The 27,075-nt window shown below is 40.5% G+C and overlaps 1 protein-coding gene across 1 annotated transcript in view; it reads left to right on the top strand.

Annotated features, from left to right (window-relative positions):
* Positions 1 to 26,809, top strand: part of LOC144826933 (arylamine N-acetyltransferase, pineal gland isozyme NAT-10-like) — a 31,168-nt gene extending 4,359 nt beyond the window's left edge. Inside the window, exon 2 of the mRNA XM_078685395.1 lies at positions 25,756 to 26,809. Coding sequence (XP_078541521.1) covers positions 25,764 to 26,636 — 873 coding nt within the window. The 5' untranslated portion in view covers positions 25,756 to 25,763 and the 3' untranslated portion in view covers positions 26,637 to 26,809. The remainder of the gene's footprint in view (positions 1 to 25,755) is intronic.
* The last annotated feature ends 266 nt before the right edge of the window (positions 26,810 to 27,075 follow it).

Here is a 27,075-nt window from a genome sequence, read left to right as displayed (position 1 = left end):
GGAGATTAAAAGGTATTATGTGGGTCAATCAACTCTTTGATGGTATTTCACCTTGATCTTTTCCCCAGTTTCAGCTTTTGTTCCGTTGCCCTAACTCTTTCCTACATAAATTTACTAGTCTCGTTGAGATAGTTCTTGATCGTTATTATTCTCTCCCCTCTTTCACCCCGTTACTTTCTCAATCTCCTCTTCTTATTATTCTTTCTATTTTTCCTAAAGCTTCTTTAATTTATAAATTATTTTCCTCTCCTAATCCGATACGTTCCAAAACTAAAGTGGAACTTTCTTGGGAACATGACTTTGATTGTATTTGGCCTGTTCAACTTTGGGAAAAGTTCTGGTCTAGATCCTTAAGGATTTCTCGTTCTGCTTCTCTCACCCAATCCTTATTTTTTCTATACCATAGGCTTTTTCGTTCTCTTCTATCTTTATCTCGGTTTTCTTCTTCTACTGATTCTAAGTGCTGGACCTGTGGTTCTCTCAACGCTGATCTTTTCCATCAATTTTTTCTCTGTCCCCCTGTCTCTTCCGTTTGGAATAAAATATGGCCTTGTCTTTCTCGCATTTTCTCACTTTCAACTCCATGCTCGAATATTCATCTCTTTTTGGCCAGCCTCTCAGACTCTTTAGATCTTCCTCCACACTCACATGGTCTTTATGGTCTCATGTTAGCACTTGCATTTCAACATATTTCCTCCAATTGGAAATCTCTTTCGAAAGACTGGTGGAACTCTTTGTGCCATTTTCACAGACTTGATGTGGCTTATGCCTCTTCTTGTAAACCACGTCGTAATGTGGACCTTTGCTGGTTACTCCTTACTACATATTTAGACCAACTAGCTCGTCCATTATCTACTCACATCACTTCAGAGAATATTAAACCTCCTTGAAGGACTTACACTCTCTCCCTGTGTGCTTATTTGATGTTTTTGAGATTCTTCTGTTTTATATTATTTTTCTTTTTTGCATATGTATACTGTTATTTGATCACATGTTTCTTTTTACAATTTGAATTGCCGCCATTATTCTTTTAAATTGGTCTATTGTAGCATTACAAACCTTTTCCCCCCTCTTTACCCCTCCTCCCTTCTAATCTTAAAATCCCATAAAATGCTTTAGTATTCTGTTATGACGTAAGCACTAACATTGTTTTAGATTTTGTTCTTGTATTTTTTTTAACTTTCTGCTGATGTCTCTTGTTGTTTATTAATATATTGCATTTAATAAAGCTTTCAAACATAAAAAAAGAAGTAAATAGGCACTGGGTCCAAACAGCTTGTCAAATTAATCTTTAGGGCTGACCCTGACCTGTGGCCACTGGTGTTGGCTCCCCTCTATAATAAAGTGATCTTTCACCCATATCATCATGGAGGTATAGTAAGGAAGGATTTGCAACCCATCTGTAAGAGAAGCTCACCGAAATATCTCACACATTACTGTTTGGTACTCTAACAGACGTGCCTCGTGCTTGGTAGACGAGCTAGAAGCCTAGGAAGCTGCAGCTCATCTCATGCCACTGAATCGAACTTGAATTAGCAAGGGTCTGTCGACTATTACCAACTTGCTCACTGTGATGCTTCTGGCCAAGTTTGCAATATCAATGAAACACAATCTTTACATATGTTTAATTCCTTTAAATGTGACCTTTGACACTGTCCCCCGGGATTTGCTACGGCTAAAGCTAGCCCCATAGGGTGTCCACCAAAACCTTTGCACTTAATATTACGCTTTTATACAACCACTTTGGTCCCGATAAAGACGGAGGGAAACATCTCTTACTCGGAAAATAGAAACATCAATCAACTTAAAACAGAGGTGGGTCCTTGCCCCCTGTTTATATAATCTGTTAAAGAAATCCTGAATCAACTTGAAGAAGCATCTTATTCTCATCCCCCGTAAGATGTCTAAAATTAAATACTCTCAATATATTTTTACTTAATACAATTCTGAAACGTCACACAGAAGGGGACCCCAGGACTGATACCTAGGCAGGGGTACAGGGAAAAAGTCTACAAACAAACCAAACCCCACTGCCTGAAACTTAACGTGTCAGTTCTATGTTTGAAGCAGAGGGGGATAGGTCCCCTCATCAGCACAGAGCTAAAACAGTGGCACCAAAGGTTTTTAGAAAAAGCTTGGTAACACATAATGTTTTATTTTGTTAGGATATATATATCCTTAGTTTATTGTGCTTGTCAATAAAATGCAATTATATCAATATACATAAATAGCTCATAAATAGTCAATAAAATAGATACAAAACTCAAATATGTATTAAGAATTACAAAGACCCCTATCCTTCAGACGTGTGAATCATAAATGTTATCCACAATAAGCCTTACTTTACCATATATTATTTTCAATACTGCACTCATTCATTTTTACTCATTCAGACACAGAGACTAGACAAAGACAAGACTAGTCAACTCCACAAGAACCAAATAAAAATGACTGGATTGGCTCTGAACCACAATTCGTCAACACTTAAAGTCTGTAAGACAATACATGCATAATTATTGAAGAAATCTGATTTGATACAGAAAATCACTGCTAATGCAAAGTTGTCTTATCTTATTTTTCCTTTTCATTCCATTTTAAACAAAAGCCATCAGCCAGATGTCCAATATGCAAATATGCCCATCGGATGGTTGTTTAGGAGACCGCGTTCTGCTCGGATCCAAGTTGTTCTGGATATTATCCACCATTTTATGTAATTTATTAATTGAACTTACTGGCTTCACATTATTCTATTGCTATAATTATCATGCCATTTGCCTTCGGACACCTCATTATGCACATATTTGGATATTGGATATCTGCATAGCTCTATATCGCTTTCTTTTGGATTACCTGTGTAATACGGCGAACAGAAACCACTTGGTTGTAATAGTCTTCCACATAAGACAGCATCAGTTGCAATTGGACAACAACAGATCAAATTGTTCTGTGGCTGGTCTTTCACTTTGCCTTGAAAAAGTCCTTTGTCAAGAGGAGGAAATGCTTTGGCTGATGACTTTTGTTCAAACTAGAATAAAAAAGAAGAATAAACCTAGATGACTTTGCATTAGCACAGCCTAAGCAGTCTAATAATGATTGGGAAATACAAAATGGAGTCACATGAGCTAAATAAAGCTTACATGCTGCACTGCTAACACAGTGGGTTACATATAGTGAATACAAAATGTCGGCTTTTAGCCACATTTTGCTAACCTAATATAGAATAATCAAGTGAATTAAGGGAAGGGGAATTTCAAAGCTTAACAGCTACCCATGTATGATGCTAGTTTTTCTAGATGGATATGGGGGAGCAGTATCACTGATCTCAAAATGTACCAAATAATCTGAAATGTGTTTATCAGCCCAGTGAAAGTCTTTAATTTTAGCTTTCATGTTGATCCAATTTTGAGGTGAAAGCTTTGGTTTTGAAAGCAATCTATCGACCTTCCAGCACTGCCTGTTATCTGCTGCATTGAAGGGGGGCAACCATTAATATGAGAGTGCTGGGGTCTGCCAATCCTGCTATGGCTACAGCCATGGCATCATAACAGATCGCATGTGTAAGTAAGTATTATGTGTCCTGGGCACCTGCTCCTGGTGAACATCATCAGACAACAAATCCAATATTTTGTACCACCATATTCCATTAAACCCTTTAAAGGTCTGTGAAAGCAGATTGAACCTCAGAAATCAAGCATTTATTTTGACTCCTTGTACCTCTGGCTTGCTGATTTCAGCCCACCAGCTGACTTCACTCTCTCTCAAGCAGCTGCCGGACTGGAGTCAAAAGAGAGTACAATAAGCCCTAAAAAGAAATCCAAAACAGGGTCTTACATCTTTGTCATCCCTGTCGATTTAGGGGGCAAACCATTTTTTTTCTGACAGCACTTCCAGCCACAAGTAATGATGGAAATGCTACTACTTTTAACAAAGCTGACAGCAATGGTTTTTGTGTTTGTGGTCACTTGCGGTTGTCCTTATGCAAGTATTAATGGACCATGCTGTATTCTTTGCCCATGTGAGGTCAGGAAGCCTCTCTCTGCTCAGAGGCGCCTACAATGATGGCCCACCCTGAACGTGTATTGGCTGTCAGTGTAAACATTAACAACCATTCCCTCGCTCAATTCAAAGGCCCTAATGAGGGCAACTAACTCTGAAGCTTGGCACAACTGATATGGAATGCGGGATGTATCAACTACAGTGTGTTACGTGGTGATTGCATAGGCTGCAGTAGTAGTGTCATCCAGCAGTTTGAAACAAGAGCCATCGACATATAGTTCCCCTTGGGGTCAGATAAGGGAACATCAGTCCGGCCTATCCTTTGTTTCTTCCTCAGTCCCAATAAAACAATCAGGGACATCATTGTCCTTTTCTTCCAAAGGGAGGGGTAGTAAACTGGCCGGATTCAAAGTAGCGCATCGTTTGATGGTAATGTGTGGAACACATACGGTCAGCTCAAATCCAGTGAGACTTGCACTAGTAAGGTGCTGCGTCTTCGTCTTGTTTAAAAGCGTGTCCACAGCATAGGGTACCATCACTGTGAGATCAGTATCAAGGACGAACCCTTCTGATTGTCTGATAAGAGACTGCAGCCGCTATTGCAGCTCTTAGACAGCTCAGGAGTGCTCTGGCGACATTGTCAACGATAGCGGAGAAATAGGTTCAGGGTCTCTGCTTACCACCGAAACCCTGTGTAAGAACAGAAATAGCTCAACCGTCCGCCTCATGTACATAGAGCACAAAATATTCTGGTAATCAGGAGTACCAAGCACAGACGCAGAACAAATCGCAACCTTGAATTGAATTGATGCTTAAAAGCTTCCTAGCATGCTGGAGTCCAAGGAAAAGGTACATGCACATCTTTGGTGGTGAAGTAAAGAAAAGGTTTTGTTAGTAAGGAAAAGTTTGGGATCCAATGCCAACAATACAAAGTTAACTCAAGAAACTTGCATACCTCGCGTTGGCTCTGAGGAACAGGCATGTTAGTGATAGCAGCTATGTGCTCAGGTGTTAGTCTGTGTCCCTCCTTCGACAGTAGGTGACCTAAGTAGGTGACCTCCTGGTGACAATATTGAAATTTTGATAAGGACACCTTGTGGCCATACTTTGCCAAATGTAACTACAATTTAACGATGGCTTCTTTACAGCCATTTTCAGTGTCTGAGGCCACAAGGAGATCATCAACATATTTCAGCAACACATTACCAGGGAGAAGTTCCAAAGAAACCAATTGTGTTTTTAAAGCCTGACTATAAATATTGGGGCTTTCAGTATAGCCTTGTGGAGCATGGCAGAATCTCTAGAAACTAGTCACCCGTGGGTTTCTAGAAAACTAGACTCCCAGGGGAATCTAGGATGCTGTGACTTGTCTGGCTCTCATCAGGTTCTGTTACCAAGAATCCCTTGAAAACCTCAACATTTGTAAAAAAAATAAAAACATTTTCCTCACATTTTTGTGGTGGAAAGTTCTCGAATCTGTGTGGATCCAGATAATTCCAGCCACCCCGCATTTCCCAAAGCCTTCTGACAGGCAAGGGCTGGTTTCAACCGAATTGGAGTTTTGCAGGGGATTTTGGGTAGGAAATGACCTATTACAAAACAACCTGGTTTTGCAAGGGGGGGTCACCTAGATTTTTTGCCCCAGGCTCAGTGACCATCCTGGGAAACTACCAAACCCACACATTTCTGAAAACTAAACACCCAGGGGAGTCCAGCGAGTTATGGCTTGCGTGCATCACCCAATGTTTCCATACCCAGAATGCCCTCCAAACCTCAAAATTAGCTGAAAAAATACATTATCCCCATATTTCTTGGTGGAATCACTGTGCCCGCATGAATGTCCTACCCCACAGTGTTCCTCTCCGTGTCCTGAGTAAAATGATACCTCACTTGGGTAGGTGGGGTAAGGGCCTTAAGACTGGAAAGAGCCCAAAACATAGGGATTTAGGGTCTAACACTGACAATAATATGCGCTACATTTTGTTACAAAATAAAATTTGAGCAAATTCTGCATTGGACACCCACACAAGTGAGGTATCATTTTACTCAGGACACTAAGGAGAATGCTGTGGGATAGGTCATTTGTGCCGGTGATACATCAAGCATGACATTAGTTAGTTCTGGGAAATGCTCAATGACGAAGTACACTGAAAGTAAATGAAAATAACTTGTTTATGGCACATGTAGGTTTCCAATAGGTGCGTAAGTCTCTTTCTTTCTACTTGTACCTCCCTCTGCCAACACTGGTCCTCTATGTACCTGCCATGGACCCATCTCTCTCTCAAGCACAGCTCAGAATGTGCTTTGCATGTCCCAGCTCAAGTGCAGTGACATTGTTCTCACTTTCAGGAGCAGCTACTTCCTCCTCTGTAGCTACATGAGTTGTCTGCAACTCCTTCAGTACTAAGATCCCCGGTAACAGGCCATTGGTTACATTCTCAGTAAAAAGAAATTCTTGAAGGTTGATGGTGTACCAACACAGCACACCTGTAGCAGTAGTCAGACTGTTTGCTGACTTGCCAAAATCCTTAATCCTGGCTAAAAGGTGCCACTATATGTGACCTTGTGTCAGAGACTCCTCATAAATAATGCAAGCAAAGGTAGTTCCTGTCTATTGTCTCCCTTTTTTTGATGGTGTAACAGTGACTAATGCCCTTCACTGATGTTTCTACACAGTTCAGTGACCGAGGGCCAGACTGGGAACCGAAAGCAGTCCTAGCAAAAATGCCCAAATCAGACCTACTCCCTCCAGATCCTCACCCCCTCTCTCTCTTTTCATCAGTCCATTTTTTATCTCTCTCTCACTCTCTTTCTCTCCTCTTCGACTCCGATCTCTTAATCTCTACCACACTGCCCCTCCTGCTTTCTCTCCCATTGAAGTTCCTTTGCCTGCTTCAGTTAATCTCAGGAAGCTGGGAAATGTGGCTGTGGCACCAGTAGGGGGCCTGGGCTTTCAAAACTGTCCTTAAATGGCTTCAGCTGAGAAGGAAAATGCCCCGTGGAATAAAAGGCCATTTTGGAACTTCAGGTATACTTCTTTAACCCCTCTACCCTTTTTGTAGCTAAGACCATGCTCAATCCTCAATTTAAGGGACACAGCACTATTTTCATGCTCGTTTAGAGTGAGATGGTATTATATCATCAAATGCAAGACAATACTTGGGCCACCTATACAATAACATCATTATACTTGAGTTTTTGTATTTTAGTTATGTCTACCAAACAACTACATTTTCCTCAATTATTTTCTCCTATGTCATAAATAGCAGAAGTTACTGGTTATTGTACTGGGTATACGCTGGATTTGAAAAACAATGTTTCATCAAACATGCCCCAAATGCCTGTATGGTCGGCTCACCTAGTTGCAAACGTATGGTGTCGGGGTATTACCCTGACCTGAGGCTGTTAGATGTTGTGCAGAAATGTATGTGGTCCTCACTCCAGTCCATGCCTGAGGTGGAAAAGTTGATTCTATCCATTCCTACTTGGGAGTAGTTGGTGACTTACTTGGAGGGACACATCCAGAGTCAACTGCATTATTGCTTTTGATTGCTGGCTTTTATTTGGTACTTGAGTGAATGTCATACAAATGCTTGCAGAATTTGTCAACAGAGCATTATAACATGTCTTCTTGAAGGTTCTTTCCAACGGTAAAAGAGGTGGGAAAAGAACCAGGGGATGCTTGAAGTCCCATAACAATACTTATTTTCCCATATGTGTGTTTCAAAACGATATCTATTCTTCCAAGTACTAGGTGTAAGAAATGTGGTTACTTGTTGAGGTACCGACTCAGGCAGTGACCACAATCCTTGTCAGGGTGTAGGTACAAGAAAACCCTAAGTTAACTTGTGTTCAACAGTTGTGTAGCTTCTCCAGTGCTGCAGGAGGTCTGAGAGGATGAGGGGCATTTGTGGCAGCAATGAGTGCTGTTTCTCCACTGTGATTGGGTCTGAAGCTGAACTGTGTGGTGTCAAGGAGTTAATGGCTGGTTAGGTGCCAGTGGATGAGTTTTTTAAGACCGTTGCCTGGGACGGTAGGGTGGAGATAAGTCTGTGGTGGAAGAGCATGGCTGGGTCATCAAAGACTCGTAATCATTTTAAATACAAAAAGGCTTTAAATATTCAATTCCCCATGAACAGAACAGAGCCTCCATAACAGCTGTCAAATATTTCCGAACCAGATCTTTTAAAGCAGATGAAGAAAATGCTACAAAATGTTTCTAACCATTCACAACTTCAGTAACAAGCATTAGTAAAAGCAATAGGTTTCGCCTACATGATTTTTTACAATTTGAATATTTTGTGCCCACATCCTTCACATTTAGGAAGCTAAACTAAATGCAGAAAGAGCATCAGAAAGTATGTTTAGTACAGTAAGATTATAAACAGAATTACGCTTACTTGATATTTCCGTGATAGGAATAAGCTAGCGGTCTCATGGTGCTGCATTTTCTGAAGGCAATGACCCCCCTCAATGACATCACTGGTTGTGCAGAACAATGCTACTGAGTGGTATGCAGACTTGCTGCTTCAATAATGTGAGCCTTGGTCCTAAAGGCAACGGTAAGCTTTGTACTAAATGGATCAGGAAGAGCAGGCTAAGGAAAAAGACATACAGAGAAAAAATGACTGATTCAAAAAAATGTAATGAAAATTCCTGAGTGTGCGTCATAACTATGCCTCTGCGTGTCCGCCCATTTCATTTAAATATGGGAGTGCTTTATCTATTCTGCGCGGGTTTGAGCAGAAATTAAGGGTGTTCAATTTGACTCTTACACTTGTTTTAAAACTTGTGTTAACTGAGGTTCTGCCTTTGTCTCAGGGAACTGGTGTTGGGCCTCTGCTTTCATGTGTTTTTGAACAGATGAGAGAAATTGTGGAGGTTGGCATTTTACAGGGTGGCAAGAGCTAAAGTGTCTGGTGGGAGAGGGAAGGTCCGGTAGTAATGGAGCTTGTCTATTCCTATGATCTATAACAGGTGTTTCATAGCCCGACCCTCAAGAAAAACATAGATGTGTAAACACAAGCATGAAATAAAATGTAAACTACATCAAAACTGTGTCAAAACAATTAAACGTTTCAATGTTACAGCTCAAAGATTTGCAAGCAAAGAAAAAACAGTTACTTAATTTAGTACCATTAGTATCTTAAAATTCTTTAAGAAAGCATACTGTTCACAGCTGGGCAAGCAGTTCCTGAACAGTGAAAATAACCCTGGAACATATTTACAAGGGCATTGTGCCACCGGAGTGTCACTTTTTTAGACACTTTGGTGGGGCAATATCCCGCGGTGCTGCTAAACTGCTTGCAGCCCCAAGCTGTGTCATTTCCTAGTAAATATATCACCCTGACTTAAGAAGGACATGGTGTTGGTGGACATGGTAGTGGTGGATGTGGTGGTGGTGGATGTGGTGGTGGAGGTGGATGTGTTGGTGGTGGTGGAGGTGGTGGTGGTTGTGGACTTGGTGGTGGTGGTGGAGGACATGGTGGTGGTGGACATGGTGGTAGACATGGAGGTGGTGGTGGTGGATGTGGTGGTGGTGGACATGGTGTTGGTGGAAGTGGTGGTGGTGGACTTGATGGATGTGGTGGCAGTGGACGTGGTGGTGGTGGATGTGGTGGTGGATGTGGTGGTGGTGGATGTGGTGGAGGTAGACGTGGTGGTGGTGGTGGTGGATGTGGTGGTGATAGTGGGCGTGGTGGTGGTGGATGTGGTGATGGTGGACTTGTGGTGGTGGACGTGGTGGTGGACGTTGTGGTGGACATAGTTGTGGACATGGTGGTAGTGGATGTGGACATGGTGGTGGACGTGGTGGTGGACGTGGTGGTGGTGGACATGGATGTGGTGGTGCTGGACAGGGTGGTGGTGGATATGGTGGTGGACATGGTGGTGGATGTGCTGGTGGACTTGGTGGTGGATGTGGTGGTGGTGGATGTGGTGGTGGTGGACATGGTGGTGGTAGACATGGTGGTGGACGTGGTGGTTGTGGAAGTGGTGGACGTGGTGGTGTTGTGGTGGACATGGTGGTTGCAGACTTGGTGGTGGTAGTGGATGTGGTGGTGGTGGTGGTGGACGTGTGCTGGTGGACATGGCAGTGGATGTGGTGGTGGTGGACATTGTGGTGGACATGGTGGTGGATAAGGATGCAGTGGTGGTGGACTTGGATGTGGTAGTGGGGTTGGACGTGGTGGTGGACATGGTGGTGGTTGACATGGTGGTGGACATGATGATGGTGGATGTGGTGGTGGTGCTGGACGTGGTGGTGGTGGTTGTGGTGGTGGTGGACATGGCGTTGGGGAATGTGGTGGTTGTGTATATGGTGGTGGTGGTAGACATGGTGATAGTGGACATGTTGGTGGTGGTAGTGGACATGAAGGACATGGTGGTGGAAGCGGTGGTGGTGGTGGATGTGGTGGGGAACATGGTTGTGGTGGTGGACATGGTTGTGGATGTGGTGGTGGATGTGGTGGTGGTGGATGCTGTGGTGGTGGATGTGGTGGTGGACATGGTGGTAGACATGGTGGTGGTAGATGTGGTGGTGGTGGACATGGTGGTGGTGGTGGTTGTGGATGTGGTGGTGGTGGACGTGGTGGACGTGGTGGTGGTGGACATGGTGGTGGTGGATGTGGTGGTGGATGTGGTATGGTCGACGTAGTGGTGGTGGTGGACATGGTGGTGGACGTGGTGGTGCTGGATGTGGTGGTGGTGGATGTGGTGGTGGTGGAAGACATGGTGGTGGTGGACATGATGATGGTGGTGGACGTTGAGGTGGATATGGTGGTGGACGTGGTGGTGGACATAGTAGTGGAGATGGTGGTAGTGGACATAGACATGGTGGTGGATGTGGTGGTGTTTGTTGACATGGTGATGGTGGATGTGGTGGTGGTGGATGTGGTGATGGATGTTGTAGTGGTGGACGTGGTGGTGGTTGTGGTGGACAGGGTGGTGGTGGATATGGTGGTGGACGTGGTGATGGTTGTGGTGGTGGATGTGGTGGCGGACATGGTGGTGGTGGACGTGGTAATGGATGTGGTAGTGGTGGACGTAGTGGTGTATGTGGTGGTGAACATGGTGGTGGTGGATGTGGTGGTGGACTTGGTGGTGGTGGACATGGTGGACGTGGTGGTGGACATGGTGGTGGTGGACGTGGTGGTAGTGGACGTGGTGGTGGATGTGGTGGTGGTGGATGTGGTGGTGTGGTTGTGGTGATGGTGGACGTGGTAGTGGTGGCAGTGGATGTGGTGGACGTGGTGGTGGTGGTTTACGTGGTGGTGGTGGATGTGGTGATAGTGGAGGTGTGGTGGTGGATCTGGTGGTGGGCATGGTGGTGCAGACAGTAGTGGACATTGTGGTGGACATGGTGGTGTTGGTTGACATGGTGGTGGTGGACGTGGTGTTGGTGGATGTGGTGATGAATGTGGTGGTGGTGGACGTTGTGGTGGTGGACAGGGTCATGGTGGATATGGTGGTGAACTTGGTGGTGGATGTGGTGGTGGACGTGGTGGTGGACATGGTGGTGGTGGACGTGGTAATGGCAAGGTGGTGGATGAGGTAGTGGTGGACATAGTGGTGTATGTGGTGGTGGACGTGGTGGTGGTGGTGGATGTGGTGGTGAACATGGTGGTGGTGGACGTGGTGGTGGACATGGTGGTGGACATGGTGGACTTGGTGGTGGACATGGTGGACTTGGTGGTGGTGGACATGGTGGACGTGGTGGTGGACGTGTTGGGGGTGGACGTGGTGGTGGACGTGGTGGTGGATGTGGTGGTGGATGTAGTGGTGGATGTGGTGGTCGTGGATGTGGTGATAGTGGTGGACGTGGTGGTGGTGGTGGGTGTGGTGGATGCAGTGGACGTGGTGGACATGGTGGTGGTGGACCTGGTGGTGGACATGATGATGGTGGATGTGGTGGTGGTGCTGGACATGGTGGTGGCGGTTGTGGTGGTGGTGGACATGGCGGTGGGGGATGTGGTGGTGGTGGACATGGTGGTGGTGGTGGACATGGTGGTAGTGGACATGTTGGTGGTGGTAGTGGACATGATGGACGTGGTGGTGGATGTGCTGGTGGTGGACGTTGTGCTGGTGGATGTTGTGGTGGATGTGGTGGTGGTGGACATGGTGGTGGTGGATGTGGTGAGAGTGGACATGGTCGGGGTGGTGGTTGTTGAGGTGGATATGGTGGTGGATGTGGTGGTGGACGTGGTGGTGGACATGTTGGTGGTGGCTGTGGTGGTGGTGGATGTGGTGTGGTCGACGTAGTGGTGGTGGTGGACATGGTGGTGGACGTGGTGGTGCTGGATGTGGTGGAGGATGTGGTGGTGGTGGAAGACATGGTGGTGGTGGACATGGTGGTGGTGGATGTTGAGGTGGATATGGTGGTGGACGTGGTGGTGGATGTGGTGGTGGATGTGGTGGTGGACGTGGTGGTGGACATGGTGGTGGTGGACGTGGTAATGGACGTGGTGGTGGATGAGGTAGTGGTGGACATAGTGGTGTATGTGGTGGTAGACGTGGTGGTGCTGGATGTGGTGGTGGACATGGTGGTGGTGGACGTGGTGGTGGATATGGTGGACTTGGTGGTGGTGGACGTGGTGGTGGACGTGGTGGTGGTGTAAGTGGTGGTGGATGTGGTGGTGGTAGACGTGGTGATGGTGGATGTGATGATGATGGTGGTGGGTGAGGTGGATGTGGTAGACGTGGTGGTGGTGGATGTGATGGATTTGGTGGTGGATTTGGTGGTGGTGGCGAACGTGGTTGGGGACATGGTGGTAGTGGTGGACATGGTGCTGGACATGGTGGTGGTTGTGGGCAACTATTGGGTACGAAGGTGCTGACAGAATGCAGAAGGAGAGGAGGATCCCGAAGGGGGTACATGGGAGAGTCTGTTTTTTTGTTATTTACAATAGAATGAATGCTATCACAGAGACGGATAAAGTTGCATCATGTGGATTACAAACCACAACGCTTTGCTCCTGGCAGCTAATTAAGTGCGCACAGTGGATGGTGTTTTAGATATGGTTAACAGATTCATATACCAGACAGCAAACAAAGTACTGGGGGGACGTGTCTGTCCCGTAAGAATTATGTAGGTAGGCATATGTTTACCAGCTGGCACATTTAATATTCTGGAATGTACTAAATTAAAGGTGCCTAAACAGGGTATTATAGCTCCTGCATACACCCAAAAAATGCCTACTGTTTTGACAAAGACAGAGCAGTTAGGAGATTGCATTATGAAAGCAAAGTAGGGAAAACTTTGGCTAAACACTTGTAAGCAGAGGTTTCAGAGAGGAAGAGGAGTTTGTAAACAGCCCGGCCCCAAAATGGAATGAGATATAGCTTTAACAAGGAGAGCGCAGTTATATTGATTGATGTAGATTACAGTTGGAGACGTAAGCGGGATACCACAGCACAGACACTACCCAAAAGCCACACAGCAGCGATCAGCGGTCTGCACTTTTGAAGCACTGCACTTGTGCTTGTGGCGGCATCCACTTTGCGGGAGCGAGCAGCGGTCATATATTTGTAATTAACGTGGCTGCGCTGCTGCTCGCTCCGGCAAGGAGGATGCCGCCACAAGCACGAGTGCAGTGCTTAAAAAGTGAAGACCAATGGCTAAAGGCCCTCCTAGAGCAGCACATGCGCGGCAGAAAACTACGCTACTCCTGCATAGTTTACGCAACTATGCGCTACGCGAATTGCACGTAATACAGTGCGGGTATTTTTTGCTTGCTCGCGGTCCTCAACGTCAAATAGGCGACCGCAAGCGAGCAAAATGACATCCCGGTGAGACTTTTGCCTTGTTCGCGGTTTAGCAACATCAAGTTGCTGATCGCGAGCGTGGAAAATAAGCCTCCCAGCGGGGAGGTCAGGTTTCTCATCGTGAGTGGTCGGGTATGCTCGCGACCGCTCGCAATGAGAAACTACCATTCCGCGTTGGGAAAACTGCCGCTCGAGTACAAATCTACTCGAGCGGCAGAAAAATACTGATTTCACTGTGCCGTTTGCAATGACTGCACAGTGCGCAGAAGCATCCAACACTGTGGAATCATTGCAAACAGCATTTCCTACCGCACTACGCAGTTCGCGTAGTGCTACACGGAGCTCGCGTAGTGCAAAGTGCACTTCCCGTAACTACGCATAGCACTACCACGCGAACTACGCCCAGGGTTACTAAAAACATCATTCCAACAAGCATGATGCCATATGCAGCGGCGCCGTAACTTAGAACTGATCAAGCAGTGCCTCTGCAACAGCTGGTACCTGAGGAAAAGTGGGCACACCGAGTAACTACTGGGCCACAAAACAGACATGCTTTATAGCTATAGCACGGTATATAGGCATTTTGCAGGGTATTAGAGACTGCATGTATCTGTGCTTGCTGCAGGCAATGTTTGTTGAAAAATCAGGGAATCCAGCACTAAAAACAGCTCAGTAGACCACAAAACAATCACTCAAGCAGCCAGAAAACAGGCCCATAAACGGATCTGTAAGACCAGCATTTCTGACGCTGCCAGACTGCCCAATAGGTGGATGGGCGCACTAGGCAGATTTAATTAAAAAGAACTTACCAGTGGGTAGTCCAGGAAGGCTTGTAAGCTTATCGTGACTCACATTAGGTTGGGCTACTGACATGTGCCTTTTTTGAGCACATCTTTTGCTGCAGCATCAGGCCCATATTTGATATGAGCTGCTGTCCATGTCTAAATTATTACTCCCTTCCTTGCAATATCTGTGTTGCTTCTCTGTATTCGAACAGACCTTGGCATCTTTTGATTTCAATCATAAACCATGCTGAGTAATGAAGGTAGGCTCTACCAAACAGGTCTCCTCTGTAACAGCTCCCTGCTCTCAATGCAGTGAATGTCAAGCAGAAAGGTGCATGTCTGTGTTCTCTACTCAGTTGGGAAGATGCCAGCACAATACATGTGGTGCTCTGTTGTCTTACTCACACCCCCACACTGCTGTTTAGGCATCAGGGAGTCATACTGGTGATTGTAAATGTACTAGTTTGTAACTACTTTTTCTGAGGTGCTCCAGGTAGGGAAATAGCACATAGACCATTCATTCAAGAAGCCGGCTATAAAGTGCAGCTTACCTTTGCACACTTATGGTTTGTATAGCACCACATGAATAATACTGTGCAATGTGGTCACGTTTGTGATCAATGAACGGTCATTGTATCAGAGAGAGTAGGCAAAATATATGTGAGATAATAAAAGAGAAGCAGTGCTATGTCCGTACCTTAAAATAAATACATCTTAGCGGTGCTTTTTGTAACATTTTGTTATTAGAGGAACATGTATAAAAAAAGAATATGAAGCATGCTACATGGATGGAGATTACGCTAGTGAAGGACTAAACAGTGCCAACTATTAAATAAATTTCACATCATGCACCTTGTTCCCAGCAAACAGCAGGATGGTATATTTTGTTGAAACAAGTTATGGCCACAAGTGGAGTGAGAAGTTCTAGTGGTAACTACCTCTGCTAATCCTTTGTTTGCCACAGTGGGAATGTGTGGCAATCTGCTTCTGATGCAGCGATCCGGCTGGCTGCATGGTGCTTCACGAGTTGCTCAGACGGGAGCACTAGAGCTAAATGACAGAATTGCAACACTGAGCAACTACTGGACCACTTAAAGTTAAATGGGACACACAGTAGCCATGCCAAACCCTTAGAACTAAATGAAAATGCCTCTGCAACCACTGATCCTAAGAGAAAGCAGACGTAGTGAGCAAGAACAACTCCACTCCAAGCCAAATAAAAGGATTGCATGCAAAGAAAAACTATTTAAAATGTATGAAGGAGCTCACTGCAGACTATATTTGGAAAATCTGCTTCCTGGTCTTTTGCAGTTTAAATTTCCTGACAATGTTGAAATAGATAAAGCTGACAGAATTCCTTCCCATCTAAACCCTCATCACTCCAAGCCAAGACAAATGATCTTTAAGGTTCTTCGACACCATAACTTGGTTTTATTCAGAAAAGCGGCACGAGAAATTCCTTCACTGATGGTTAACGGAAATAAGATTTTTCTTCATTAAGATTTTGCCAAGGAAACTGTCGCATTTCGCAAGGAGTTTTCTGCTTTCCGTTCTCATCTTCGACGTCTTGGCTTCAAGTATGGACTTTTTGACCAATCTACGATGCATATTTGGAAAGATAATTTCTCCAAATCTTTTCAACGTCTGAAGATTTTAAACATTTTATTGAACAACAGTTTCAGCATTCAATGAATACTCATGATTCCAATACTAGAGTTGTAACTGTTCTGCATTTTCAGACAGGATACTAAGATTTTCTTCTGTAGGGCTCCATCGGTTCCGGCCATACTTGTAGACCGTGTGTGCGTTTCACATTTCACATTTATGTATTCCGTTTGTCATTTTTTCCATGGTTTTTCTTTTTTTCTATCCATTGGTTTATTTTGGAGCTACTTTTTTCTTTTCTTTTTTCTCATCCTATATCTCTTCTGCTTTTCTTTCTCTTACGCCTTTCTTCAGGCTTTTGCTTATTTTCCTTTCCTACTATGGCCAATGCTCATAATCTGAAAGTTGTGTCATTTAATGTCAAAGGATTGCGTCATCCAGTTAAGCGTACAAAGATTCTAGATTACTTAGGAAGGTAAAAAGCTGATATTTGTTTTATTCAGGAGACTCATATTGAACAAAAATGTTAGAATATGTGAAAAAGAAATGGGTTGTTATGATTGTCTCTTCTCCTGCTAATGGTAAGAAAAATGGTGTGGCTATCCTGTTTGCAAAAAAATCACACTGTCAAATCTTAAGTAAACATTCAGATGCTGATGGTAGATATGTATTAGCAAAAATTAAAGTACATGATACACTCTTATCTTTATTAAATGTTTATGGTCCTACTGCAGATGATCCTAGGTTCTGGTCTACTCTTGCTACAGAGGTCTTAAAAGTTGGAAATGTTCCTGTAATTGTTGGAGGGGATTTTAATATAATTTCTGATCCTGTATTGGATAGACTTTCTCTTACCAAATTTCATCCTTCTAAAGTGTATTTCACGTTCAAAGCATTTTTTCAAACCACTAAATTAGTAGATATATGGAGATTACATTTCCCCACAGAAAAAAGTTTTACTTTTTTCTCCACCCTCATAGCTCCCATTCTCAAATTGATTGCTTATTAATTTCTAGACACTTAATTAATTCTGTTACAGATGCTCGAATTGGTAACATTGATATCTCTGACCATGCCCCGATGTCATTACTTTTGAATTTAGAATCGACATATACTAAACAATCTAGGTGGCGAATGAACACTGGTATTGTGTTAAATGAAAAGAACAAACCAAAACTTTTGACAGCCATTAAAGATTATTTTTCATTTAATCCAGAAGGTTCTACCTCTTTGATTAACAGATGGGATGCATTTAAAGCTTATTTTAGGGGGGTAACAATTTCTATTATGGCACATCACAACAAAACCTTCAATGCGACCATTAAAGAATTACGAAAACAAATTGCGAAAAGTGAAAGGCTCTTTATTACCTCCAAGGATCTCCAATATAGGTTTACACTCCAAAAATTGTGATATGAATTTAACGCTATCCTTAGTATGAGAGCAGGCATTCAAATTTCCAATGCTAAAGCCAGATTTCGTTTTACCTTCAATCGATCTGGCCAACTTTTAGCTAATTATTTAAGCATAAAAAAGGACAAAACTCAAATCAATTCAATTCAAATGATATTGTTAATCAATTTGTGAAGTTCTATTCCACATTATATAACAAACCTGATGTTCATGATGAATCTTTAATTAACTCCTTTTTAACTTCCTGTGGTTTACCCAAAATTTCCCAATCTGATAAAAATGGACTTGACTCTCCCATCAGTAAAGATGAAATTTTATTAGCCATTAAATCCTTTAAATAAAACAAATCTCCTGGTCCTGATGGGATACCAGCAGAATTTTATAAAGAATTTCAATCACACTTATTACCTTTATTATTTCAACTTTGTACGTGTTTTGGGTCCACAGGACTTCTGGTTCATTCACGGAAGCGTTAATAATTGTACTTCCAAGCCAGATAAAGATCCCACTCTTGTCTCTAACTATCGCCCTATATCTTTAATTAATCAAGACTGTAAATTATATGCAAAAATACTCGCTACTAGATTAGGTACTATTTTAGATTCAGTTATTCATTCCGATCAAACTGGTTTTATGAAAAATAGATTTTCAGCTAATAACACCAGAACTTTACTTCATATTATTAAACAAAGTTCTACTTTTTTCACTCCCCTCAGGTATTCCAGCTTTAGATGCTGAAAAAGTTTTGATAAGATTCATTGGCAATTTTTATTTCATACGTTATCTTCTTTTAATTTTGGAGACTCTTTTATACGTATGGTCTCTGCTCTGTATTATGCTCCTACTGCTCGTTTATATCTCAATAGACACAATCTCAACAATTTTCTCTTTTTAGAGGTACGAGGCAAGGATGTCCGCTTTCTCCTCTTTTATTTTTAATTGGCATCAAACCTTTCCTCTCTTCAATTAGAAAATGTGCTTAGATTAAAGGAATCATTATTAAGGATGTTCTTGTTAAATCCCTTGCATATGCGTATGATGTGCTTTTATTTAGTAATGACCCTGTATCCTCTTTCCCAATTTTATTTAATATTATAGCTAAATACTCTGCAGTTTCTGGTTATAATTTAAACACAAATAAAACAGAATGTTTCCCTTTAAATATATATTGTACTCCTGATATGCTTCATAGGAATGGTATAATTTGGCAAAAAGAAAACTGAAATATCTTGGGATTTTATTTTCTACATCCATAAAATCAACAATTGCTTTAAATTGTGATTTTCTCTTAAATTATATTAAAGACAAAACGTATAAATGGTCTTCCCTACATCTCTCATGGTGGGGCAGAATAGATTCTATAAAACTGACTTTAGCGCTTAAAATCTTTTATACCCTTGCAATGCTCCGACTTAATTCCCATTGAAGTTTTATAAAGATATTGATACATTTTTGTCCAAATTTTTATGGAACAACAAATCGCCTAGTATTGGTTACAAACTATTAAAAATTCCAAAACGTAATGCTGGTTTTAGTATTCCTGATTTTTTTCTTGATCATAAAGCCTTTATTTTAAAATAAAGTTCACTTTGGTTTAATCATTCTTTATCAAATAACCCGCCTGCTTGGTTATCCATTAAGAAATCATTAGTACAGCCTCACCCACTTCCTTCTTTACTAACAATGTCTAATACCACATAATTTTTCCATAAATCAGGCATTATCAAATCTACTAAAATTATGTTTAATGATTTAGATTCATTTTGTCTTTCCCCTATGAATACTACTGAAGACATTTCCCTTTGGTATAGCAATATTATGAAACTGAATAGAAATGTAAATTTTTGGTCTTCATGACTTAAAGCAGGTATTTTTTATCTTAAAGATGTGTATACCAATAATAATTTCATCTTGTTTTAAACTTTGTATCTTAATCCCATGTTACCTAATATCACTACTTATGTAATTAAATTTTAGATTTCTTTCCAGATGATATTCCCTCTAATGTTGCTGTTGATTTAACAATCTACATTCAAACGGTTTCTTCTTCTTCTCATGGTGTTTCTATTTTATATAAAAAGGTATCAGACACTCTTGGTAGCAATATAGATACGCTGTCAACTTTTTGGAATAACGAACTGTATATGGTGTAATGGCATATCTGGTTGGCTTTCCGTTTCTCTCTATCAAACTAACTCATATATTTTACTTAATCGATTATTGACCTCTTTACGGTTATTTTGTGCTGAACTCCTTGCTTCTGCAGATTGCTGGCATTGTAAATTATAATCTGGTACATTACAGCATATCTTATTTGATTGTCCTTTAATTTTTGGTCAGATGTTTGGAATATAATAACTAAGATTTTAAACATTCAAGGAGATATTTTATCACAAAACTTAAATGTTTTAGAATGTAAACTTTTCAATGTTCTTATTTCAGCAGCATTGAAATCTATTACTTATTGTTGGAAAGATAGTTCTTCTTTATCTGTACATGCATGCTTGTTGTGGGTTCATTTTACTAGAAGAAGTGCTCAATTGTCTATGAAGGGGCTCCTTCAATATTCCATTTCTTTTCAGTCGTTTTGGCTACCTATTGATATATATTTAGATATTAAGTAATGTATGAATATTTTTGTCATCTAGGTTGAATTCATTTTCAATTAATGTTGTTTTTCTCTATTATAGTAGCTCCGTTCAATACATGTGCTCTAATTGTATATTTACCCTTTTCCTCCCCTTTTTATATTCATATAATAACATCATTATATTTACCTAATAGTATTTCTTTATATATCTGGCAAGTTTCATTGTAAGGTGCATTAGGTATTTTCGTCCTATGGTAAGATTTACTGTTTTGTCTTTATGTGTTACCCATATGTAAATTTCAATAAAATATTTTGAACTGGAAAACAGTACTTGGGTGATGGGAGGCTGATAAGAAAGAAATATATGAGGAACAACAGGAAATAGTATGCTACAGCCAATGGAAATGGAGGAAAAGTAAGTGGCAAGCACAAATGAAATCAAGGGAGCAGGATTTAAGCCCTTTGTAGGATTAAAATTAACAATAGATTTTACAGCACAACGCTGTGCAGGTGAAGCCAAAAAAACAGATCCAGTCCTGTAAAACTGCACCCACTTTCACTATAGAAAGGAGGTTATCTTTGTGCATTGGTACTGATCTTCCTAACTTCCCATAAAAAGAGATTCCTTAGCTTTGAGTCACTTAAGATTTTGTAACTTACACATTCAAAGCAACTTCTCTCCCTCAATGAAGCATACATTCACAGCTGAAACACGGAGTGCAAAATCAAGTGGCATGAAAAGGTATTCAAAGGGCCCATCAGGGTAACAAATATGGTTAAATATCTATCCTCAGGTTTTAATTAATTTGATGTTCAGCCCCTGGAATATTCAATGTGGAAAAACATTTGAAGCCCCGAAAAACGGAATACAACTCTTGGTTCTTTGGATACAAGTGAGAATTGACCAGAATGCATTTGTTTAAAAGGAAGGATTCCACACATATTCTTATATTTCCAATTTGTTTGTGGGCTATAACAACTGGAGAAAGCTGCTCCTTTGAATTACCTGGTTCACTCACTTCAATCCACGTTCTGCATTTTCTTTACCTTTTGATGAATTCTTCCTGCACAATCAGTCGACACTCATTACCCTCAATTTAACCAAAATGGAAACTGGAACCCTCCTTTAACTAGATTTAATGAGAAAACCCTTTGAAAGTCTCAATTTCAATGTAGAAACATTATGACAAGTAAACTTGCGTAAAGGACTTTCCAATCCTTGATACTTCACATGAACAGTGTACACTAATATTTTTGTAGTCGACTACGTCCAAAGAAATAACTAATCTTTCCAGGTGGTACCGTCCGTCTTGTTGTCCTCTTCATGAAACATAAATTGTATTCAGTATTTTCCAATTTGTAAATAAATTGGCAACAAAAAACATCTGTTACAAGAAGATATTCCCTCCCCGTTTACAAAGATTGTACTATTTTTTTTCTAGTTTCTTCTCATTCCAGCTGCTATAATAACTGCCCAAAATAATTTGAAAATGCAAAGCTGATTCGTCTAGCACCTCCAACATCTTCATCATTGTTGCAAGATCATTGCGTTCTCCAACTGCATATTCAAGTTTAAATTTCAGATTGAAAGATGGACTTATTCATACTCTAAACTGCAGCTTCTGTTGCTTTTTATCATAAATATTGGTAAAGTGCCCCTCGTTATTGCATTTATACCATTCTTTGTCTACAGCACATCAAACCTTGCTTTTGGAAAGGTGCTCTCAGTCCACATTTAAACTATTTGGTTATCATCCGGACATTAATGCTACCTTGTCCTTCATTTTATAGGGATCACTGAAACAATATCGACGTCAAAAAATATCGAATTACAAAAATATCGAGGTAAAAATATAGAATACCAAAATATCGACCTCCTATCTCCAAACAGGTAAGTACAAAAATATTGAATCAAAAATATCGATGTAAAAATATAGTTAATCAAAATATCAATTTTTTAAATGCTTTAAATTAATAAAAAATTAATAAAATAATAAATATAATTAACTTAAACATACTTAAAATACTTAATTAACTATATAATTAATACATAAATAATGTAAGTAAAAATAATAAAAATACAAATTGATTTGTTAATACATATATATATATATATATATATATATATATATATATATATATATATATATATATATATATATATATATATATATATAAACGTAATATTAATAAAAAATTACAATATTTTTACGGTAGGATAGCGGAAAGGGTAAAATGTACTATTACCACTCCAGTGAGTGCAACAGTAGGGAAAGCGTTGGATAGCGTAGGGGTAACAATTACTATTCCCACTCCAGTGAGTGCAACAGTAGGGAAAGTAAAGATTTTATATATTAATACAAATAAATTAAATATCAATACCAAGAAAATATGAATTAAAATAAATTACCAATTTAATATTATATAATAATTAATCAATTAAAAAATTAATTACCTATTAATACAAATTAATTACCAATTAATTTATACATTAAAAATAAATACAAATTAACAAATAAAAAAGATGTACTTAATTACAATTAAATTACTTCCCCCCTATTCCCCTAAAAACCCACAACCCAATACACAAACTAAATTATTAAAATTAACTTAATTATCAAATAATCAATGAATAAATTTAAATTACCAATTAAAAATTACATTATTAATAATTAATTAACAATTCAAACTCAATACCAATACATTAATTAACATATTTAATAAATTACAATTAAATTAGTTCCCACCCTATTCCCCTATAAACCCACAACCCGCTACAGAAAATAAATGAATTAAATTAACATATTATCAATTAATCAATTAATAAAAATACATTACCAATTATTAATTAATTACTAATTAAAAATTAATTAATTACCACTTAAAAATGAATTAACAATTAATTCAAAATAAATACCAATACATAAATTAACATTTTTAATTAATTACAATTAAATTACTTCCCACCCTATTCCCCTATAAACCCACAACCCGCTACAGAATTAGATTACGCAGAAATCAAATAACATAAAAAAAACCTTAAAAAAATTAGATATTATTAACAATTCGATATATTTTAATTTCTATATTATATACTTCGATATTTTATCTTTCTATATTTTAAAAATCGATATTACTTACTTCGATATTTTAACTTTCTTTATTTTAAAATTCAATATTAATTACATGATATTTAGACTTTCTAAATTTTAAAAATCGATATTACTTACCTTCTATCCGATATTTTTAACAACTATATTCTGTCCATTCGATATTATGTCCATTCTATATTTTTTACTCAATATTATGTCCATTCTATATTTTTTACTCAATATTATGTCTGTTTACCATTTTATAGTTTGTTTTTGTGCACTTTACTTGCTGCCCATCAGTGCCTCTTCCAAGTTGAAGTGCTTGTCTTCACCTAATGTCGTGACTTCACTTAATGTATGGGTGAGGGGAATAAACATACATATAAGGAGGGCTTCAGTAAAACTTTGTTTAAGTATATCCAGCGCTACTATGAACTCATTCCCATCCCCTACTGCTTTCGCTGATGAAGACAAATAAGAAGGAGATGTTAAAAAAGTTTGCTCTTCCATCCCTAATAAATCCGAAAGCACTGTTTTCTTCCCCTCAGTATCATTTTGCTTTCCTTTGTCAATATACATTTATTAAGCTGTCATCCGTTTTCAAATTTCCTGTACGATTTTAAAGGGATTGTTATAGGTGGTGTATCTCTGAATGGTCCTTGTGATAATCCACAGTAAAACTATTAGATACATTTGTTGGGCGTGCTAACAAAAGGATCAATTGTGACAAGAAGGGCAAAAATGTGTATCTGAACTTTAACAGCAGTAAAGGAGTAAGACTGTATCACTCTCCAGTTCGATGGTATGATTCGATGCACCGGCTCACACAACACAATTAATGCTGGAGACCACTTTGTTTGTTGGTTTCCGGTCCAGGGAGGATCTGGCTTGGCGTCTCGGGCTGGACTGTTCCCATGGGGAGCAGGGTCAAGACTGGTTTGCATATGGCTGGTTCCAAACTGGGGTGACCTGTCGGGCAAAATAAAGATGGATTAAACCGCGATCTGTGACTGAGGTTGAGCGTTTACAAAGTGTCAACACTCCATCCATCATATTATTTTGTGATGTTGCTGAAGACCACTTTCTCAGCACTACTTTCAGAACAAATCAATCACACGGTGACTTGCAAAATGGCCATCCCTTGTCCTCATGGCAGCACCTTCTTGCTTCCTGCTACCTGTCATGAGGCAGTCAAAATGGCCGCCGCATCCTCTGATGTCATTCTGCTTAAATCCGGGTTGGCTTCTGCATCTCCTGAACGCAGTGTTGAGCGGTGGCCTGCTGCTGTGACTGTCTGTGGTGTTCCTATATGCACATCAGCGGGCTGGGGCGTCTATCTCGGGAGCCCACTTTTTATGGACACTCTACCACCAAGCTGGTGTGAGCTTCAGGGCATGCTATGAAGGCCATGCCCTTGCTATAGAGAAGGTAGATTGTTACTGCATGTATGGACACTTCAGTTTAATACAGACTGTGCTTCTAACATGTTCAACTGAGAGGTACCTGATTAGTTGAACCTTCCTGCAACTAAGCTTTCAAATCAAACTGATGCCACTGCAACTCTTCTCCCGGATTCATCATTTTAGTGAAGGATTTGTGCTCTAAAGCCAGGGATCTGTGAAGTCGAGAAAGTGGCATTCAGTTTTTGCAATTCATTTCTAGATGACAGGATGTGTTCATTTACCAAACAGGAATGGATCTGAACTGCTTTTGTCAAAGTTGATGTTATATTGGGATTCAGTAGCATCAGTGGCAAGTCGTTGGGATTTAGTTCTGGTGCTACCAATTATTCTCGTATTACCTTCGAATGGAGAATTTGTTTTGAGCTTTCATTTAGGGGTTAGTCTCTTACCTAAGATCAATGTCTCTTTGTGTTGAACTCATTTGGAGATGCCTTGCACAATTGTGGGTTGGGCAGGGAACGTGAAGGCGTTAAACTCCCTAGGCATGTTGGTGTAAAGGCAGCCATGTTGTGCCTGCAGCCTAGAAGGTAGCAATCCTTTTCTTATTGTGAAAAAGAGTTTTGGCACAAAAATTAAAGTTACATATTCGTGCAAAACCACAAAATACGTATGGTTAATTCTGTGCACCGAAGGACACTTGGTAGGCTGTTTTGCGTCACTTTTTACAATGAAAACTCTTGTCAGCAGGAATTAACCTTTCTAAGAAAGAAAATACCCCGTGGCTTTGAAATGGGCAAAACACCCCCTTGTTGATGTCTGGTGGCAAAGATTCTTGAAAACTCCTTGCCTTAAAGGCTCAGTGAGGTGGGACAGCGGCCACAAATGTTGGAATGAGAGGAAGGTGTTATTGTTCTGGGAAAAGCTATGACTGTCAATACCATCTTACAGGCAAGACATTCGACCAAGTCCATTTTATCTGTATAATTTCACATAGTTAAAATTGTGAATCACAGTGAATGCAAAGAAATATTAACAAAAGCAAAGTACATAAAGTCCTTGTGCCTATTTATGGAACTGCTCTCAGCTGATAACATTTTTACTCTCCACAGGACAGAGAATGAATTTGGAAGAATATTTCTCAAGAATCCATTACATTGGCTCCTCAGAAAAATGCAATTTTCAAAATTTAAAGGAGATCTTCCAGCATCACATTAGAGCAGTGCCCTTTGAAAATCTCAGCATTCATTGCAAGGAAATGATTCAGGTGGATATAGATGTCATTTACAACAAAATTGTAAAGAAGGGACGTGGAGGTTGGTGCATTGAGCAAAGCCAGCTCTTCAATTGGGTACTAAAGACCATGGGCTATGACGTCACGATACTCAGAGGAAATGTGTACATTCCCATGCAGGAGGTGTATAGTGACATGACATGTCATATGATCCTAAAAGTGGTTGTTGAAGGTAAAACCTACATTATCGATCCCAGCTTTGGTGCCTCCTATCAAACGTGGGAGCCCCTTGAGCTGATATCTGGGAAAGACCAGCTCCAGGTTCCTGGCACCTTTCGCTTGACAGAAGTCAACGGGGCTTGGTACTTTGACAAAATCAAAAGAAAGAAGCTTGTTCCTGATGAAAGATTTTCTAATTCTGATCTACTGGATAAAGGCACACTCACACATGTGTACCAGTTCACTCTTCAGGAGAGAAACATTGAAGACTTCTTGCTTATGAACACGTACCTACAGACATCGCCGGATTCCCTGTTTATAAAAAAATCTATCTGCACTCTTCAACTCACTGATGGTAATAGAGCATTGATTGGCTATACTTTGGCTGAGACAAGATACAACTACAAAGATAATATGGACTTGGTGGAATTCACAACTGTTAATGATGAAGATTTGGAGATTGTTCTAAGAGATAAATTTAATTTGATATTAGAAAAAAGATTTGTACCAGCAAACAGTAAAACGTTCTATACAATATAGCACACAGCTCAAAAATGAATTTGAAAAGAAAATATTATTCCAGTGAACGTTTTTTGTTTCTAAATTGGTTGGCAAGATTCATTTACTGATTTGTTGACTTAACTAAAATCTAATATGATATTTCTCTTCAACAAGAAAGTGGAGAAACCTATCTAATCAACCTACCTTGCATGTCTCATAGTTTCACTAAAAATGACATAAATTATAAACAACGCCCTGTGGAATTCTTCCACTGTTTCGCCACTTCTTTTTTACTCCCTCCTCCCTTTTTAGGCAATCTTTTTTACTGACTTGTCAAGCTCTCCATGCATGTGCCTTTCATTCCCCATCTCCTTTTCTCCTTCCATCCTTTCTTTTGCTCTTTCTTCCTATTCCTCTCCTTCCCCATTCTGATTTCCAGCTTCTTCTTTTCCCCCTAGCTCTTCTGTTTACTGATCTA

The sequence above is a fragment of the Lissotriton helveticus genome, chromosome 4_1 (assembly GCF_964261635.1).
Source record: "Lissotriton helveticus chromosome 4_1, aLisHel1.1, whole genome shotgun sequence".
Lineage (NCBI taxonomy): Eukaryota > Metazoa > Chordata > Amphibia > Caudata > Salamandridae > Lissotriton > Lissotriton helveticus.
Note: the sequence above shows the minus strand (reverse complement) of the source record. Positions and strands in the feature narration are given on the sequence as shown.